The following is a 19908-nucleotide window of genomic DNA, read 5'->3' as shown; positions in this document are numbered from 1 at the left end:
GGGGACTATTTTACCTCCGGAATATTTTACCCAAGAGGACGCCATCATCATTTAACCATACAGTAAAGCTGCATATCTCGGGAAAAATTACGGCTGTAGTTTCCCCCTTGCTTTCAGCCGTTCGCAGTACCAGTACAGCAAGGCCGTTTTGGTTAGTGTTACAAGGCCAGATCAGTCAATCATCCAGACTGTTGCCCCCGCAACTAGTGAAAAGCCTGCTGCCCCTCTTCAGGAACCACACGTTTGTCTGGCCTCTCGACAGATACCCCTCCGTTGTGGTTGCACCTACGGTACGGCCATCTGTATCGCTGAGGCACGCAAGCCTCCCCACCAACGTCAAGGTCCATGGTTCATGGGGGTAGGACATCTACACAGATACTCCGCAAGTCATCGCACGGTGCCCTGGCAGAGAGTACGATGTACCACCACTAGTCGTTTCCTTTTCCTGCAGCACTCGCAAATAGAGCGAGGGCAAAAACGACCGCCTGTATGCCTCCGTACAGGCCCTAATTTCTCGTCTCTTATCTTCCCTGTGCGTAATGTATGTCGGTGGCAATAGGATCGTTGCGCAGTCAGCTTCAAATGTCGGTTCTCGAAACTTTCTCAGTAGTGCTTTTATTTTATTTTATTTACGCGTCAAGTTCCGTAGGACGAAATTGAGGAGCAAATCTCCAAGGTCATGGAACGTGTCAGTACATGAAATCACAACAAAGAAGTAATAACAGAAAAAATAAATGTTTATGAAGCCAAAACAGTCAGTCCATAAGTTTAAGTAAACGCAATCAACAATACAACAAGAAACAGCTTAATTTTTCAAGGAGCTCCTCGTCACAATAGAAGGAGTGACCCATGAGGAAACTCTTCAGTTTGTATTTGAAAGCGCTTGGATTACTACTAAGTTTTTTTAATTCGAGTGGTAGCTTATTAAAAATGGATGCACCAGTATACTACACACCTTTCTGCATAAGAGTTACGGAAGTCCGTCCAAATACAAATTAAATTTCTGCCGAGTATTAACTGAGTGAAAGCTGCTTATTCTAGAGAATAAGCTAATATTGTTAACAGGAAATGACAGTAAGGAATATATGTATATTGAGAGGCCAGTGTCAAAATACCCAGACTCGTGAACCGGAGTCGACAAGAGGTTCGTAGACTTACACTACTTATTGCCCGAACCACCCGTTTCTGAGCCAAAAATATCCTTTTAGAATGGGAAGAGTTACCCCAAAATATAATACCATACCACATAAGCGAATGAAAATAAGCAAAGTAGGCTAATTTTCGTGTCAAACGATCACTCACTCTAGATACTGTTCGAATAGTAAAAATGGCAGCACTAAGTCTTTCAACAAGATCCTGAACATGGGCTTTCCACAACAGTTTACTATCTACCTGAACACCTAGAAATTTGAACTCTTCAGTTTTACTAATCATATTCCCATTCTGTGAAATTAAAACGTCGGGTTTTGTTCAATTGTGTGTTACAAACTAAAAACTGAGTCTTACTTTGATTTAGCGTTAGTTTGTTTTCTACAAGCCATGAACTTAGGTCATGAACTGCACTATTTGAAACCGAGCCAATGTTGAGCACAACATCCTTTACTACCAAGTTAGTGTCATCAGCAAACAGAAATATTTTAGAGTTACCCATTTTACAAGAGGGCATATCATTTATATAAATAAGGAACAGGAGTGGCCCCAACACTGATCCCTGGGGCACCCCCCACTTGACAGTATCCCACTTAGACCCTACATCACGGCAATTCTCAACATTGTCAATAATGTCCTTTTGCTGTCTGTTGATAGAGTAACAGGTGAACCAATTGTGAGATACTCCAAATATTTTGTAATGGTCCAAATTCTAGAGAAATATTTTGTGATCAACACAATCAAATGCCTTGGTTAAATCAAAAAATATGCGTAGCGTTCGAAACCTTTTGTTTAACCCATCCAGTGTCTCCCAGAGAGAAGAGAATATAGCATTTTCAGTTGTTAAACAACTTCTAAAGCCGAATGTACATTTGATAGCAAATCGTATGATATAAAATGATCAATTATCCTTAAATACACAGCCTTTTCAATAACTTTAGCAAACACTGATGGCATAGAAATAGGTCTAAAATTATCTACATTATCCCATTCTCCCTATTTATAAAGCAGCTTTACTACTAAGTACTTTAATCGCTCAGGAAACTGACCATTCTTAAAGGAAAAATTACAAATGTGGCTAATACAGGGCTAACATGTGCAGCACAGTACTTTAACATTCTGCTAGGCACTCCATCATAACCATGAGAGTCCGTAGTCTTCAGTGATTTGATTACTGACTCAATCTCCCTCTTGTCTGTATCACAGAGGAGTATTTCAGACATCAATCTCGGAAAGGCATTTGCCAGGAAAGTTGTATGATTCCCCGAAATTAAATTTTATTTAATTCACCAGCAATGCTCAGAAAATGCTTGTTAAATACTGTAAATGTATCTGATTTATCAGTAACAGAAATATTTTTACTGCAAACTGACTTTATATCGTCGACCCTGGGCTGCTGACCAGACAGTTCCACGTACTCTTTGCCTTTCTAATAACATTTTAAGCACCTTACAATGATGTTTGTAATGGGCTACAGTACCTTGATTGTGACTAATTCTAACATTGTAATATAATTCTCACTTTCTTCTATATGATATCCTTATCCCACTAGTCAGCCACCTGGGCTCCTATTACTGTTAGTACCACGTTTAGAACGTTCTGATGGAAAGCAACTCTCAAAGAGCATGAGAAATGTGTTAAGGAAAGCATTATATTTATCAAACTTCCTGGCAGATTAAAACTGTGTGCTGGACTGAGACTCGAACTCGGTACCTTTGCCTTTCGCAGGCAAGTGCTCTGACATCTGAGCTACCCAAGCACGACTCACGCCGCGTCTTCACTACTTTACTTCTGCCAGTACCTCGTCTCCTACCTTCCAAACTTTACAGAAGCTCTCCTATGAACCTCTCATTCTGCCCTTATATTTATCATCTATGTGGTCTAGGGGTAGCGTCTTTGATTCATAATCAAAACGTCTTCGGTCCCGGGTTCGATCCCCGCCACTGCCTAAATTTTGATAAATAATCAGCATTGGCGGCCGAAGACTCCCGGCATAAGAAGTCAGCCTCATTCTGCCAACGGCCTTGTCAAAGAGGGCGGAGGAGCGGATAGAGGTTCAGGGCACTCTCTTGTCCTAGGGGTGGGAAATTGCCCCTAAATGCGGAAGAATCAGCAATGATCAACGACATGAGGATTCAGAAGGCAATGGAAACCCACTGCATTAAAGACACGTAACGTGTATCCACAGGACATGTGGCCTGTAATTGAAGAAGTGTCATGATGATCTCTCCATTGGCAAAAGATTCCGGAATAGTCCCCCATTCGGATCTCCGGGAGGGGACTGCCAAGGGGGAGGTTACCATGAGAAAAAGATTGAATAATCAACGAATCGGGGCGTGGAATGTCAGAAGCTTGAACGTGGTAGGGAAACTAGAAAATCTGAAAAGGGAAATGCAAAGGCTCAATCTAGATATAGTAGGGGTCAGTGAAGTGAAGTGGAAGGAAGACAAGGATTTCTGGTCAGATGAGTATTGGGTAATATCAACAGCAGCAGAAAATGGTGTAATAGGTGTAGAATTCGTTATGAATAGGAAGGTAGGGCAGAGGGTGTGTTACTGTGAACAGTTCAGTGACCGGGTTGTTCTAATCAGAATCGACAGCAGACCAACACCGACAACGATAGTTCAGGTATACATGCCGACGTCCCAAGCTGAAGATGAACAGATAGAGAAAGTGTATGAGGATATTGAAAGGGTAATGCAGTATGTAAAGGGGGACGAAAATCTAATAATCATGGGCGACTTGAATGCAGTTGTAGGGGAAGGAGTAGAAGAAAAGGTTACAGGAGAATATGGGCGTGGGACAAGGAATGAAAGAGGAGAAAGACTAATTGAGTTCTGTAAAAAGTTTCAGCTAGTAATAGCGAATACCCTGTTCAAGAATCACAAGAGGAGGAGGTATACTTGGAAAAGGCCGGGAGATACGGGAAGATTTCAATTAGATTACATCATGGTCAGACAGAGATTCCGAAATCAGATACTGGATTGTAATGCGTACCCAGGAGCAGATATAGACTCAGATCACAGTATAGTAGTGATGAAGAGTAGGCTGAAGTTCGTGATGAAGAGTAGGCTGAAGTTCAAGACATTAGTCAGGAAGAATCAATACCCAAAGAAGTGGGATACGGAAGTACTAAGGAATGACGAGATACGTTTGAAGTTCTCTAACGCTATAGATACAGAAATAAGGAATAGCGCAGTAGGCAGTACAGTTGAAGAGGAATGGACATCTCAGATAGGGCCATCAGAGAAGTTGGGAAGGAAAACATAGGTACGAGGAAGGTAGCTGCGAAGAAACCGTGGGTAACAGAAGAAATACTTCAGTTGATTGATGAAAGGAGGAAGTACAAACATGTTCAGGGAAAATCAGGAATACAGAAATACAAGTCGCTGAGGAATGAAATAAATAGGAAGTGCAGGGAAGCTAAGACGAAATGGCTGCAGGAAAAATGTGAAGACATCGAAAAAGATATGATTGTCGGAAGGACAGACTCAACATACAGAAAAGTCAAAACAACCTTTGGTGCCATTAAAAGCAACGATGGTAACATTAAGAGTGCAACGGGAATTCCACTGCTAAATGCAGAGGAGAGAGCAGATAGGTGGAAAGAATACACTGAAAACCTCTATGAGGGTGAAGATTTGTCTGATGTGATAGAAGAAGAAACAGGAGTCGATTTAGAAGAGATAGGGGATCTAGTATTAGAATCGGAATTTAAAAGAGCTTTGGAGGACTTACGGTCAAATAAGGCTGAAGGGATAGATAACATTCCATCAGAATTTCTAAAATCATTGGGGGAAGTGGCAACAAAACGACTATTCACGTTGGTGTGTAGAATATATGAGTCTGGCGACATACCATCTGACTTTCGGAAAAGCATCATCCACACAATTCCGAAGACGGCAAGAGCTGACAAGTGCGAGAATTATCGCACAATCAGCTTAACAGCTCATGCATCGAAGCTGCTTACAAGAATAATATACAGAAGAATGGAAAATAAAATTGAGAATGCGCTAGGTGACGATCAGTTTGGCTTTAGGAAAAGTGAAGGGACGAGAGAGGCAATTCTGACGTTGCGGTTAATAATGGAAGCAAGGCTAAAGAAAAATCAAAACACGTTCATAGGATTTGTCGACCTGGAAAAAGCGTTCGACAATATAAAATCGTGCAAGCTGTTCGAGATTCTAAAAAAAGTAGGGATAAGCTATAGAGAGAGACGGGTCATGTACAATATGTACAACAACCAAGAGTGGACGATCAAGAACGAAGTGCTCGTATTAAGAAGGGTGTAAGACAAGGGTGTAGCCTTTCGCCCCTACTCTTCAATCTGTACATCGAGGAAGCAATGATGGGAATAAAAGAAAGGTTCAGGAGTGGAATTAAAATACAAGGTGAAAGGATATCAATGATACGATACGCTGATGACATTGCTATCCTGAGTGAAAGTGAAGAAGAATTAAATGATCTGCTGAACGGAATGAACAGTCTAATGAGTAAACAGTATGGTTTGAGAGTAAATCGGAGAAAGACGAAGGTAATGAGAAGTAGTAGAAATGAGAACAGCTAGAAACTTAACATCAGGATTGATGGTCACGAAGTCAATGAAGTTAAGGAATTCTGCTACCTAGGCAGTAAAATAACCAATGACGGACGGAGCAAGGAGGACATCAAAAGCAGACTCGCTATGGCAAAAAAGGCATTTCTGGCCAAGAGAAGTCTACTAATATCAAATACCGGCCTTAATTTGAGGAAGAAATTTCTGAGGATGTACGTCTGGAGTACAGCATTGTACGGTAGTGAAACATGGACTGTGGGAAAACCGGAACAGAAGAGAATCGAAGCATTTGAGATGTGGTGCTATAGACGAATGTTGAAAATTAGATGGACTGTTAAGGTAAGGAATGAGGAGGTTCTACGCAGAATCGGAGAGGAAAGGAATATGAGGAAAACACTGAAAAGGAGAAGGGACAGGATGATAGGACATCTGCTAAGACATGAGGGAATGACTTCCATGGTACTAGAGGGAGCAAAAACTGTAGAGGAAGACAGAGATTGGAATACGTCAAGCAAATAATTGAGGACGTAGGTTGCAAGTACTACTCTGAGATGAAGAGGTTAGCACAGGAAAGGAATTCGTGGCGGGCCGCATCAAACCAGTCAGTAGACTGATGACCAAAAAAAAAGTTATCGGCACTATAAACATCCAGCTACTCTCGTTCCATGATAAGGTTTAAAAAACTCTTCTATCGCTGTTGGATTAACTTCCCTACATAGTTTGTAATTCAATGTGACATTTGTTTGAGTACTGAAGCCTTTAGTGTTAAAATTTGTGCATCATAGTTTACTAACAGAATGCCCATCTAGTAATGAAGAATGAATAAAAATATTTTCTGTGGCTGTGCTATTGTTCTCTTGCACCCTAGTTGGAAAAAACACTATCTGAATCAGATCATTTGAATTTATGAGATCTACCAACATCCTTTTCCTTGCACAGTCATATACAAAATTCATATTGAAGTCACCATATATAACTAATTTCTGGTACTTCCTAGAAAGTAAATCAAGAACCCTCTCTAGCTTGAGCAGAAATGCTCTGAAGTCAGAGTTAGAGGAGCTATAAACAACAACAATTATAAGTTTTGTTTCACTAAATTCAACTGTACCTGCGCAACATTCAAATATATGTTCAGTGCCGTGCCGTGATAAGGTCTATGGATTCATATGGAATACTGTTTTTTTACATACATAGCCACTCCCCCTCTCCGCAAGCAACTCCTTGATAAACAGCCAGCTAATCTGTATCCTGGTAAAGGAAGCCTCTGAATTGTCAAATTAGTTAAGTGGTGCTCCGATATACCAATGATTTCAGAGTCAACATCTATAAGCAGTTCACTAACTTTATCTCTAATACCTCTTATATTTTGATGAAATATGCTAATTCCTTCTCTACTTGGAAACATGACGTACTCTGAAGGTGAGCCCTTATTTAGAGGGACTTCCTTTAAGCAGGTATACCTAGCAGCTGACTTCAATTTAAAAAAGGTGCAACTCTAACACCAACTACTACAGGAACTTTTCCATGAGTGATCCCACCACCACCACCACCACCACCACCACTCACTACTGTCACCTATAAGCTTTGCCAGCCTCCCCTTCCCATGCCTGTGGAGGTGCAGTCCGCGCCTAGTGAAACCTGACCTACTGATAGATCCAACTGCCAACACTGAGATGTGACCTATGCCTTCTGCCATCAGCGTCCTTCCAAGCCCCATGTTATCGGGTCTAGCAGTCGCATTAAGATGAGGCCGATCATGACGCTGAAACAGTTGCATGAAATCCACATTAGTTCAAATGGTTCAAATGGGTCTGAGCACTATGCGACTCAACTTCTGAGGTCATCAGTCGCCTAGAACTTAGAACTAATTAAACCTAACTAACCTAAAGACGTCACACACATCCATGCCCGAGGCAGGATTCGAACCTGCGACCGTAGCGGTCGCTCGACTCCAGACTGTAGCGCCCAGAACCGCACGGCCACTCCGGCCGGCAAATGCACATTAGTGCCATCAGTTTGAGTAGCTATCCAGCCCCATGTTATCAGGTCTAACAGTCGCATTAAGATGAGGCCGATCATGATGCTGAAACAGTTGCACGAAATGCACACTAGTGCCATCAATTTGAGTAGCTATCTTTATCATGTCACCACCTACATCATATTCCCCGTCCCTATCAAAACTGTCCCCTGCTCCACCCACTATCACTACCTGATCTTCCTTCGTAAAATTCTTACATAACTCCCCCATGCTGTCAGTCACCTGAGGCAATCCTGCACTAGGCTTCACAATTCTGGTGACCTGGTACTCACTCCCCAACACTTTCTGCAACTGCTGGCCCACACCTCTACTGTGCCAGTTACCTAGCAGCAGAACCTTCTTCTTTCTGTTAGGCTTTGCAACTGACCTAGTCCTCCTAACTGCTGAGCACTGCTGCATGTTCCCTACATCTACTGCTACACAAGACTCCTCTCCACTCAACTCTGACAGTTGGTCAAATCTATTGCATATTTGCAAAGTATAACTGAATACCTCCTCTTCCTAGCTGCCTTCTTGCCAACTGCCAGTTCCCATTCCTCACCACCCTTCGCCCTCCTCAACCTATGTAGTTCCCCACTTGTGCATTGCAACTACAACTGAAGGGCACAGATCTTATGCTCCTGCTCATCTATCAACTTACTTCTACTACATATTCCGCATTTCTTCGAAATGAATGTCTTCTTCCGTCCAGGGATATCCATTTCAGTTCCCGAAGCATATCTGTAACACTTACATCCTTTTCGAAACTACCGGTAACAAATCTAGTATCTCGCCTCTGAAATGCTTCTGCTTCGACACCTTTTTTCCATCCGACCTGGTGCGGATCCCACATACTCGGACAGGACTCACGAATGGGTCGCACTATCGTCCTATTTGCGGTCTCCTTTACAGATAAACCACACTGTCCTATAATTCTTTCAATAAACCGTAGTCGACCCTTCACCTTTCCTACCATGGTTCTCACTTGATAGTTTCATGTCATATCGCTTCTCAACGTTATGCCCAGATTTTTAAACAACGTGACTGTGTCAAGCAGGACATTAGTAATGGTGTATCCGAACATTACGGATTTGTTTTTCCCGCTCATCCGAATTAACTTACATTTTTCTACATTTCAAACCAGCTACCATTCATCACATCGACCGAAATTTGGTCTAGGTCATCTTGTATCTTCGACACTTCCCTGTACATTACAGCATCATCAGCGAACAACCGCAGATTGCTGCCCACCCTGTCCGCCAGATACTTTGTGTGTATAGAAAATAGCAACGGTCCAATCACACTTCCGTGGATACCTCAGATGTTACCCCGCCTCCGATGAACACTCGCCGTCGAGGAGAAGTTGTTGTTGTTGTTGTTGTTGTTGTTGTGTTAGACTTCAATCCAAAGACTGGTTTGATGCAGCTCTCCATGCTACTTTATCCTGTGCAAGCCTCTTCACCTCTGACTAACTACTGCAACCTACATCTCTCTGAATCTGCTTACTGTATTCATCCCTTGTTCTCCCTCATTTTTTTTACTCATTATTAAACCTACTCCTGCTTTTCTGTATTTGTAACCCTGTATTCACCTGACCAAAAGTAGTGTTCCTCCTGCCACCAAACTTCACTAATGCCCAGCATATCTAACTTTAACCTACCCATTTCCCTTTTTAAATTTTCTAACCTGCGTGCCCGATTAAGGGATCTGACATTCCACGCTCCAATATCTGGAACGACGGTTTTGTTTCTCCTGATGACGACGTCCTCCAGAGTAGTCACCCCCCGAGATCCGAATGGCGGACTATTTTACCTCCGGAATATTTTACGCAAGAGGATGCCATCATCATATAACCACACAGTAGAGCTGCAGGCCCTCACGAAAAATTACTGCTGTAGTTTCCCCTTGCTTTCAGCTGTCCCCAGTACCAGCACAGCAAGGCCGTTTTGGTTGATGTTACAAGCCCAGAATAGTCATTCAGCCTGTTGCCCCCTGCAACTTCTGAAAAGGCTTCTGCCTCTCTTCAGAAGCGACGCGTTTGTCTGCCCTTTTAACAGATACCCCTCATTTGTGGTTGCACCTACTGTACGGCTATCTATATTCTCCGAGGCACGCAAGCCTCCCCACCAACGGCGGCAAGGTCCATAAGGCGGGGGGGACAACAACAACATACTACTTAAGAAGTCTTCGAGCCTGTCATGTCACATACTTGGGAGCCTATTCCGTGTGCTACCTTCGTTAACAGTCTGCAGTGGGGCACTGTGTCGAATGCTTTTCGGATTTTCGGAAATCTAGAAATATGGAGTCTGCCTGTTGCCCTTCATCCACAGTTCGCAGTATATCCTGTGAGAAAAGAGCAAGCTGCTTTCTAAAGCCGTGCTGATTCGTGGACATGAACTTTTCGGTATCTAGGAAATTTCTTATGTTTGAACTCAAAATACACTCTAGAATTTTCCAGCAAACTTATTTTAGGGATATTGGTCTGTAATTTTTCGGGGCTGTTCTTTTACCCTTCTTATATATAGGAGTCTCCTACAGTTTTTTTCAGTCGCTTGGCACTTTGCTCTGATGGAGATAAATTCGCGATAAATACAAACTAAGTAAGGGGACAGTGACGTAGAGTTCTCTTTGTTAAACCGAATTTGGATTTCATTCGCATCTGGCGGCTTATTTATTTTCAACTCATTCATTTGTTTTTCCACGACAGGGATGTTTATTATCATCTCATTCATAAGGGACCCTGTGCGATGGCCAAACGACGGTACATTTGAACAATTTTACAGGGTGAACGATTTCATAAACGTGGAATTTAAAACTTTTCTCCTTCCTTTTGCTATCTTCTACTACCAAACTAGACTAATCAACTGGTGATTGGATGGAAGCCTTAGACCCGCTTAGCGGGTTTACATAGGACCAGAATGTTTTTGGGTTTTCCACCAGATCCATAGTCAAGCTGTTGTATGCTTCGCGCATAGATCTTTTCACAGACGCACGAATGCCTACTAATCTTTGCCTGTCGCCATTTGCGTGTCCTCTTTTGAACCGAGAGTACAACAGCATTTTCCGAATTTTGTTATTAAGTCATGGTGCGTCTTTTCCGTTATTAATCCACTTACTAGGCGCATACTTGTCCAGAGCACGATTTTCCATCATTCTGGAACTACACGACCGCAGTTTATTGTCTAAGTGAGACGCTAACAACTGCTTATTTACTCTTTCTAGCAGCAAAACTCTCCTAGCGCTCTTGACTTATTTATTAGCTTTCGTAACCATAGTTGCTATGATATCATGATGACTAACCCCGTCTAGTTTGGCCTGTTCGTAGCTACAAGGTCCAAGATATTTCCACTGCCTGTGGGCTGCAGAACTAGCTGCTCAAGACAGTTTACGGGAAAGTGTTCAAAAGTACTTCACAAGACTGTTTGTCTTTACCTCCTGCAGTGAATCCATACACGACCCAGTCTATACTTGGTAGGTTAAAGTCACCACCAACTAGTATCGGATGATCTGGGTATTTATGCTCAACTGACCCTAGACTTTCTCCGAATGACTCTAGAACTTTCATAGCGGAGTCGGGTTGTCGATAGAAACATCCAACAATTAACTTGGTTTCACCTAGACCTGTTATGCGCGACCAGATAATTTCACCATTACACTCAATTTCAATCTCAATAGGGGCAATATTTTTGTCAACTGTAATGAACACCCCCTCCTACGGCGTCTAATCTGTCTTTCAAATAACCATTACAAGACGCACTAAATATCTCAGAGCTTTTCACTTTGGGTTTTAGCCCGCTCTCAGTCCCAAGAATAATTTGAGGGCCTGCCACTGTGACCGAGCCGTTCTAGGTGCTTCAGTCCGGAACCGCGCAGCTGCTATAGTCTCAGATTCGATTCCTGCCTCGGGCATGGATGTGTGTGATGTCCTTAGGTTAGTTAGGTTTAAGTAGTTCTAAGTCTAAGGGACTGATGGCCTCAGATGTTAAGTCCCATAGTGCTTAAAGCCATTTCAACCATTTGAATAATTTGAGATTGAGAACTTCCTGGACGATGGTAAATTCGGAAATTTTGCCACGAACATTTCGACAATTTACTGATAAAATTTTTACAGTTGAACTTTCTTTACTCTGTTTTCCCTACATGCATATCGACTGGCGAGAGTTTAGTACCACTTTTTCCTCATTTTGGGTTACTTTGGCCCCAGCTTAAGTAACTCTACATTTTGCAAAAATGTACACCATTTTACAGAAGTGTTAATATATTATCTAGATTTAATTTCGCACAAACGACAGTTTCTCATCTTATTACCTAATCTGTCAGAAAGCAGAACGACACTCACTTTTTTTTAGCACGTGAGGTCTCCAGAAAAAGTTATTGGGACGTAACAGCTGTTAAAACATTTACGTTCAACATCGAGTGCTGGCAGCACAGCATTACTCTGTGGAACTCATGTCCTTCGAGACTGATCTTTGCACATTGTGAACGCATACTGTTTTGTTTACTTCACATCAATGACATAACTTTTTCCGACCAATGGGCCAATTTACCCGCGAAGGACAAAAGTAACCTCAGCTTTTTGAAACATCAAAAATTCAATACATCGAAAATTACGTTATTTTACCTCCAATATATTGTCAGTATCGACGTCAGTCAGATGATTTATTGTAACATGAAATACATGCAGTTGCGAATATGGACAACCATCGGCTGTATAATGGATTGACGACAATGAATATTTGTGCCGAACCGGGACTCGAACCCAGATTTCCCGCCTATAGCGAGCGCTCGCGTTACTATTAGGCTTTCCGAGCATGACTCACGACCTGACCCAAGTTTCTATATGTCGTCATTCATGTGTCCACAACCTGTTATGTACATCTATTATGCAATTTTCCGTACAGGGGACATTTACGTGAAAGTCGCTTGCCCGAAGTCTCCGGATAAATACGATATTGCAGTGCCTGTATTATTCCGAATTACGATGCGAAGTTGCTTCAGACATGCATGCATGCCCGAAGGAACTTTGTATCTGATTGCTTGGAATAGAAAACTATATTGATGACAGTGTTGTACAGTGTGACTAAGGCTTGTAGGTTGGAAATGGGGCTGTCTTCAAAGTTATGGTAGGTATTGGAGTCATGACTCTGCGCTAGATTATATTTTCTGTAGAGAGTTGTTTTGATGCCTTGTGCTGAAACTTGTGTGTTTAATCTGATTTTTGGTGTTGTGTCTAGGTTCTGAGTTGGGAATAATGATTGAGACTGTTCTGTTGGTATGTTGGAGGACAAAGAGGCTATGAAGCATTAAAAGATTAGAGTACTGGAAACGAAGAGCACATCTTCAGTAACAGAGGCAAAGCTACGTAGGGGATCATGGAGTGGTTTAAGATTGAGTTTTTCAGAATAATATCAAGGTATGCAGCAAAGAGGTAACAGTTGGTTGTTGCGAAGGTGAGGATAATGTGGTGAGGGATTTGTAACAGTGACATGATGGAATACTTTACAATGTTTTGTTGAGTTTGTAGGGCGTGTGGTTCTGTGATTTGTAGATGTCAGTCTCCAGTTCAAGAGGTTTTTATGCTTGTATGAGGTTCTGGATGTATCACTGTGAGAATGTACCACTTTCTGCTGTTGAGGAAGAGTTGGCACAGTTGATGGGACTCTTTTAAAACGAGCAGATCATGTGAGAATGTGTGTGCTGGTGAAAGTAATTAAGCAAGTAGGGGCATGGGTAGATATGGCTTGAGATAAGATCTTTTGAAGAAAGTGTTCAGAGAGAGCATGTCTTCTGAGGTTTCTTGGATAATTGGATGGCTTTTAACTTAGATGTGGGTTGAGTCCCATCAGGCAACCCCGTTGGTTTTGTACAGATGTATGGTGTGAGTGTCATATGGAGGATTTGAGGGGCTGGACTGAGGACACTTATAGTCATGTTAAGTGAAGTGAGTATAATATCGAGGGTGAAATTGCTTTGAGGATGGGCTTGTCGAAATAGGGGAATGTGTTACCTTGCAGAGTGCTAGAAAACCGACGTTACCATTCTAGTTCGGCATGGGGCAGGCTTTGGATAATAAGGTCGGCAGTAACATAGGTGGAGAAGGTCTGGTCAATGCGGTTGATAAAGTCATAGTGTATAGAGTGAGTGGGACCGATAATTACAATGGTGGCATAATTCATTGTTAAGTTCCTTGGGTAAGAATTGTGTACTCCACAAGATAGTAAATGGAAGAGGTGCGTTGTTGATGTGCTGGATGGGAATAAGAAGTTCATGTTAAGTGGGTGTTGGCTTTGCTTTACATTTGTGAGAATATGTTGGGGGAGAATGGTTACAAGTGTTGCAGGTGAGTGGGGATCGTAGACTAGGGCACTGTTTTGAGGAAGATTTTCCACCAACAGAGTTAGAAATTTATGAAGCCATCAAAACACACGAAAACAATAAAGGAAGTGATAAAGACTCCATTACACCAGAATTACTGAAATTGTTAGGACCAAAGATCATAAGTGACCTACACTTACTTTTTGAGAACATTTGGAAAGCATAAAAGATTCCAGAAGAGTAGAAAATAACGTCATTCCACCAACTACATAAAAAGGGAGACAAACAAAATGTCACCACACATAGTTGGCGGTTGGGACAGGCCGGCAGCCTTTCTGAACTTTTGGGTGAGCTGTTGAGTATACTTAAAGCGTTTCTGATGTCTGTGGGCCTGTAGTTGTAATCTGGATAGCTATACTCGAAGCCCTGGTGGTGATTTAAAGTTCTTTTATTTAATGGTCTCTTGTGAGGTGAATTCCGTAAAATATGGATGATAGAGGTGAGACCAGAATCATTGTGGACATGGAGGACTTAACATGTGTTTGAATACTGATATGGGTATTTAATTCTCGTTTGACTGAATCTGCCATGGTGTCAGTGTCTACGGCCTGGATGAGAGCAGTAACAATAGGTTGGCAGTGGTCAGTGGAGGCGATTGGGTTGTGTTGGCTGGTGAGTATTGAAAAGGGTGAGGGAGGCGGAAGCAAGGGACTGAAATTTTTTGCGTGACAATTGTTTGGAAAATAGTTCATAAATTTTATTAGATAGGCTTTCTTAGGAATAAACCATGAGATGTTAAGGTTGGGTACTGTAGTCCCACATTAGCTACGGGTCCCCATAAAATAGACTGGATAAGTCAACTTAGAGGTCAGTGGAAGGCAAGTGTGTACCGGCTCCAATAGGATGAAGTGTGATAAAACGCCGGCCGGTGTGGCCATGGGGTTCTAGGCGCTACAGTCTGGAACCGCGCGACCGCTAAGGTCCCAGGTTCGAATCCTGCCTCGGGCATGGATGTGTGTGATGTCCTTAGGTTAGTTAGGTTTAAGTAGTTCTAAGTTCTAGGGGACTGATGACCTCAGCAGTTAAGTACCATAGTGCTCAGAGCCATTTGAACCATTTTCTGATAAAACACTGTAGTGTTCAAACCAACTTTAAGATTGAAGACAGCTTTATTACTTTTTAAGAATTTTTTGTTTTGTTTGAGAGGCAAGTAGCGAAAGTTCAAAGAACTTGGCGTACATGCAGTGTAAAAGAACAGGTTGTTGGATGGTGATTTTGTGAAGTGACAGGTATGGCATCCATGTACTTAGCACTATCAGATTTGTTTTGTAGCCTTTTCGGTTGCTGGATGCCTTTCAAGATACCATCTCAACCTATCCATCCACATTTCAAGGACCTCTTTGCTGCAAGGTGTTGTGAACTGTAGCTTTGATCCTGGACTTGATGAATGCCACAATAGCTTCTTAGTGAGACACTCAAACATTCATGTGTACACCAGAGCTGAGACTAACAACTACCCATCCATCCCAACAGAACTCTACTGTTTATTCCAGGATGGATATTTTTATGATCTTCCTGAGAACTCCAACATGGAACCATGCTGAATTACTTTTTTCTATTACATTCGGGGTGATACGAACCACAGCTTAGCTGCTGGTCACGATGGGTGTTGAAGTGACGTCCACGTCTGGTAACACTATTCAGAAACCAGGCACCAACCCTTATTTTGACCCAAAGTTATTCTTTGCTAAAGAATGCTTTGAGATGTGTCTCTGCAGCTGGCCCTGAAGAGCACTGCATTTGTGGGTGACAGCTATGGTAGTACTTCCTGAAGACGTCCAGCACCCTCCTGTATCTGGGGCTCCGACTGTGTGTCTCCGCACAAAGCAGTAGAATAGCGTGGCTGCGCTGTTGGCAGTTCCTGGAGTCCCTAGACGAGAGTGCTGGTGTGCGCAGGGTGCTGTGGGCGGTGGTGGTGCTGCTGGGCGTGATCGGCGCGGCGTTCATGGCCAACAACTTCTGGCAGCGCTTCTCGGAGAGCCCGACGCGCGCCATCGTCGAGACCAACCACTACCCATCCTACCGCATACCCTTCCCGGCCATCACACTCTGCAACGCCAACGTCTTCTTCCGGTCGCGCGCGCAACAGCTCGTACAGTACCTGTGAGTAATACACTAGCCCACTGCCAGCTAGCAATCTTCATTGCAAGAAAAAAAAGATCTACGGATACATAAAACCTCTAATTTCGCTTTACACTGATCAGTTTGTAGTCATATACTGTCTGTGATCTTAACGGTTAGATTTCAACTTTACATTGACTGATTAGGATCACATAACAACTTCAGTTCCTCTATATTGCTTGTTTTGTAGTTTGTTTCCAGTACTCAATCTTATCCTTCTACTCCACTGGTGAATTTCTAAGCAAAATCAACTGATGTGAATATGTTACTAATAGTATCAAATAATCTTGTAATCTGTGTCTTGTTTAAATTCACTTCAGTAGTGCAATCATTGTAAATAAGTGTTGTAAAATGATTTTTCTATTTTTTGATGCACGGTGACATATAGCGTTTTAAAAATTGTAGCATGCTCCTCAGTGTACTGAACATTTACATGTTTCATGTACTTATTACCATTTATGTGAAAATAAACTTACGATATCTTTCCTCTTGTGATCCTTGGAAGGAGTGTTAACATTTGTTTTTCTTTGTAAATATTTGTTGCGTATTGTTGTTTTCCTGACATGTTCTACGTCCTGGAGGATCTCTTCACTATAAATCTATTGGACAAAAAATACACCTAATCTATTTATTCTGCGTTTATTTCACTTGACAATATTAGGGCCTTAATCGAAGCAGACATCATGAGTAAGATAACATTACAATGTACATACACAAATAAAAAAAAAGTTTTGCATCATCCCGGTTCCCACAACTCCTGAAGATAGACGTTGGCTGTGGATATTGTATCACAGACACAGTCCCTTTGGCTGTCCAGATATGTCACTAAACACGCCCAAAGATGTTAACAACCATGCATGAGCAACGCCTATTAGACGGATTCCGTCAGACAGCCGATCAGTTCCAGTCATTCCACCAGGAAGGAGGTAGACGACTCGTGTTATTTGTAGTTCAACCGTGCCCAGACGGTCAATACCGAGGTACGATCGCGCCTGCATTATTACTTTGTGCCAGGAAGGGCTCTCAACAAAGTGTCCAAGCGTCTGGGTGTGAACCAAAGCGATGTTGCTCGGACATGGAGGAGACACAGAGAAACAGGAACTGTGTCGCATATGCATTCAACCAGACAACCGTCGGAGACGTGTTTGGAGGCAACCCGGTCAGGCTGAACGCTTTAGACACACTGTCCAGCGAGTGCAGCAAGATGGAGGGTCCCTGCTGTTTTGGGGTGGCATTATGTGGGGCCGATGTACGCCGCATATTCACGAGGCGTTCGTCTTCATGGACGACAATTTGCGACCCCATCGTGCACATCTTATGAATGACTTCCTTGAGGTTAACGACATCGCTCGACTAGAGTGGCCAGCATGTTCTCCAGATATGAACCCTATCAAACATGTCTAGGATGGATTAGAAAGGGCTGTTTATGGACGACGTGACCCACGAACCACTCTGAGGCATCTACGCCGAATCGCCGTTGAGGAGTGGGACAATCTGGACCAGCAGTGCCTTGATGAACTTGTGGATAGTATGCCACGACGAATAGAGGCATGCATCAATGCAAGAGGACGTGCTACTGGGTATTAGAGGTACCAGTGTGTACAGCAGTCTGGACCACCACCTCTGAAGGTCTCGCTGTATGGTTACACAACATGCAATGTGTGATTTCCACAAGCAATAAAAAGGGCGAAAAATGATGTTTATGTTGATCTCTATTCCAATTTTCTGTACTGGTTCCGGAACTCTTGGAACCGAGGTGATGCAAAACTTTTTTTGATGTGTGTAATACATGAGCAGTACGTAAGTATGTAAGTAATGATAGTAATAATAATAATAATAATAATAATAATAATAATAATTTAGAAAATGTAGATGTTAAAAAAGAACATTTGGAGCAATTCAGACAACAAATGAAAAACATAATGAACTATCCAAAACCAAAAGAACCTTCGAAAAGTCTCAGCTTACAGAAACATATGAAAATTTCAGCAAAAGTAATACAACAAGTTTGTACGAAACTTTTAAACACATATTTAAATGGCACTTGCTTCATAACAGTGCTAGTGTTTGCTGCAAACAGAGCTCATCCTGCCCCGTGATTCAAAAAAGTGGCAGACTGTTGACATAAAGCGAGAACAATAATTGAATCCTGGGGGACTACCACTGTAATTTCACGCATGCATATGATGTGTGGTGTCCCTCTAATGTGTGTAAATGTCTAGCTGAAAGTGTTAGTCCCTAGTCGACAACAGTTGCTGAGCTGATCGTTGGGGACAGCTCCATAATAATGTATTGTGGAAATGGCATGTCGCCCGTTGGGTTGCCATTAGGCGAGTTTTGGAGATGGTGATACTTTCCCAGAAACTGATGCGAATTAAACACTTATAGAGACAGAAGAATGTTGAGTACCATAAGGGTCATTCAAATGAAACCCGGTCACTAGTGTAAATTAACGGTAACGATTTTATTAACTCAAAAATGTATCTATACACAGTACAAATACTGGAAAATAGTCGCCACATCTGCTATTGGCACATTTATCCCATTGCGACACTAGCTGGTCGATATCATCCTTGAACAAGCTAGTAGACTGCTATCAGATCCAGACCTGGACCCAGTCACACACTTCGTCGTCCGTTGCGAATCAACGTCCGCGAATTGCTTCTTTTAGAGGTCCAAACACATGAAAGTCACACGGCGAGAGGTCGGGACTGTATGGTGGATGTTCCAGTGCTCCTAAACTGCTGCAGTGTCGTCTTCACCGCATTGGACGTGTCTGAGCGGGCATTATCATGCAGGACGATAACGCCATTGGACAACATGCCTTGGCATTTCGACTTCATGGCTTGTCTAAGGTTCTGTAAAGTGGCTTGATAACGCTGGGCACTGATGGTGGTTCCCCGTTCCAGGAAATCGACAAGCAGTGGGCCCTCGTGGTCAAAAAAGGAGAACATCATGACCTTACCAAAACTGATTTCTTTGGAGGTGGTGAAGTCGCATGTTTCCACTGCTTGCTTTGACGGTTGCTTTCCGGATCAAAATGGTGACACCATGTTTCGTCACCTGTGACAATACTCGACAGAAAGCCGTATTCCTCCTCGTGATAACGCTGCAGACGACTCAAAGACAGCGCCATTCGAGTATTGCGCTGTTCGGCAATCAGTTGGTGGGGAAACCAATGCGCACAGATTTTACGAATCTTCAAGTGTTGATACATTATGTTGTGGGCGGTATATGGGTAGCTCAGAGAGGTAATGAAGAGGTACTGAGTTGAGTTGGGGAGAAAAGAAATTCGTGTAAATAACCTTGCTCGTCATGAGCTCCACTGCTGATTTTTGGTGAGTTAAATAAGAAACCATCACAAGTATGTTAAAAAAATGCAAGCGTTGGTAGTTTAAGAAATATACGACGCAACTTGAGTGCAAGAAGTGATTGGATGACAGAACACACGCTGAGACACCAAGGGATCGCCAGTTTAATAATGAGGGGACGAGGGAGGTGTAACAGTCGTAGAGGAACGACAAGGCTTGGTTACAGTGAGCAGGTTGAAATGGATGTAAGTTGCAGAAGTTATGCAGAGATAAGAAGGTTTGCACTGGACGGACTAGCTTGGAGGGCTGCAGCAAGTCAGAGTTCGTACTGAAGTCCATAACAACAACAACATAAGGGTGCCTAAAAATTTGGAGAGCCA

General features: G+C 42.6%; 1 protein-coding gene across 1 annotated transcript in view; it reads left to right on the top strand.

Annotated features, from left to right (window-relative positions):
* LOC124593940 (sodium channel protein Nach-like) overlaps window positions 1-19908 on the top strand; it is a 273902-nt gene that overhangs the window by 90808 nt on the left and 163186 nt on the right. Inside the window, exon 4 of the mRNA XM_047132290.1 lies at window positions 15993-16199. Coding sequence (XP_046988246.1) covers window positions 15993-16199 — 207 coding nt within the window. The remainder of the gene's footprint in view (window positions 1-15992; window positions 16200-19908) is intronic.

The sequence above is a fragment of the Schistocerca americana genome, chromosome 2 (assembly GCF_021461395.2).
Source record: "Schistocerca americana isolate TAMUIC-IGC-003095 chromosome 2, iqSchAmer2.1, whole genome shotgun sequence".
Lineage (NCBI taxonomy): Eukaryota > Metazoa > Arthropoda > Insecta > Orthoptera > Acrididae > Schistocerca > Schistocerca americana.
This window is presented reverse-complemented; position numbering and strand designations above follow the sequence as displayed.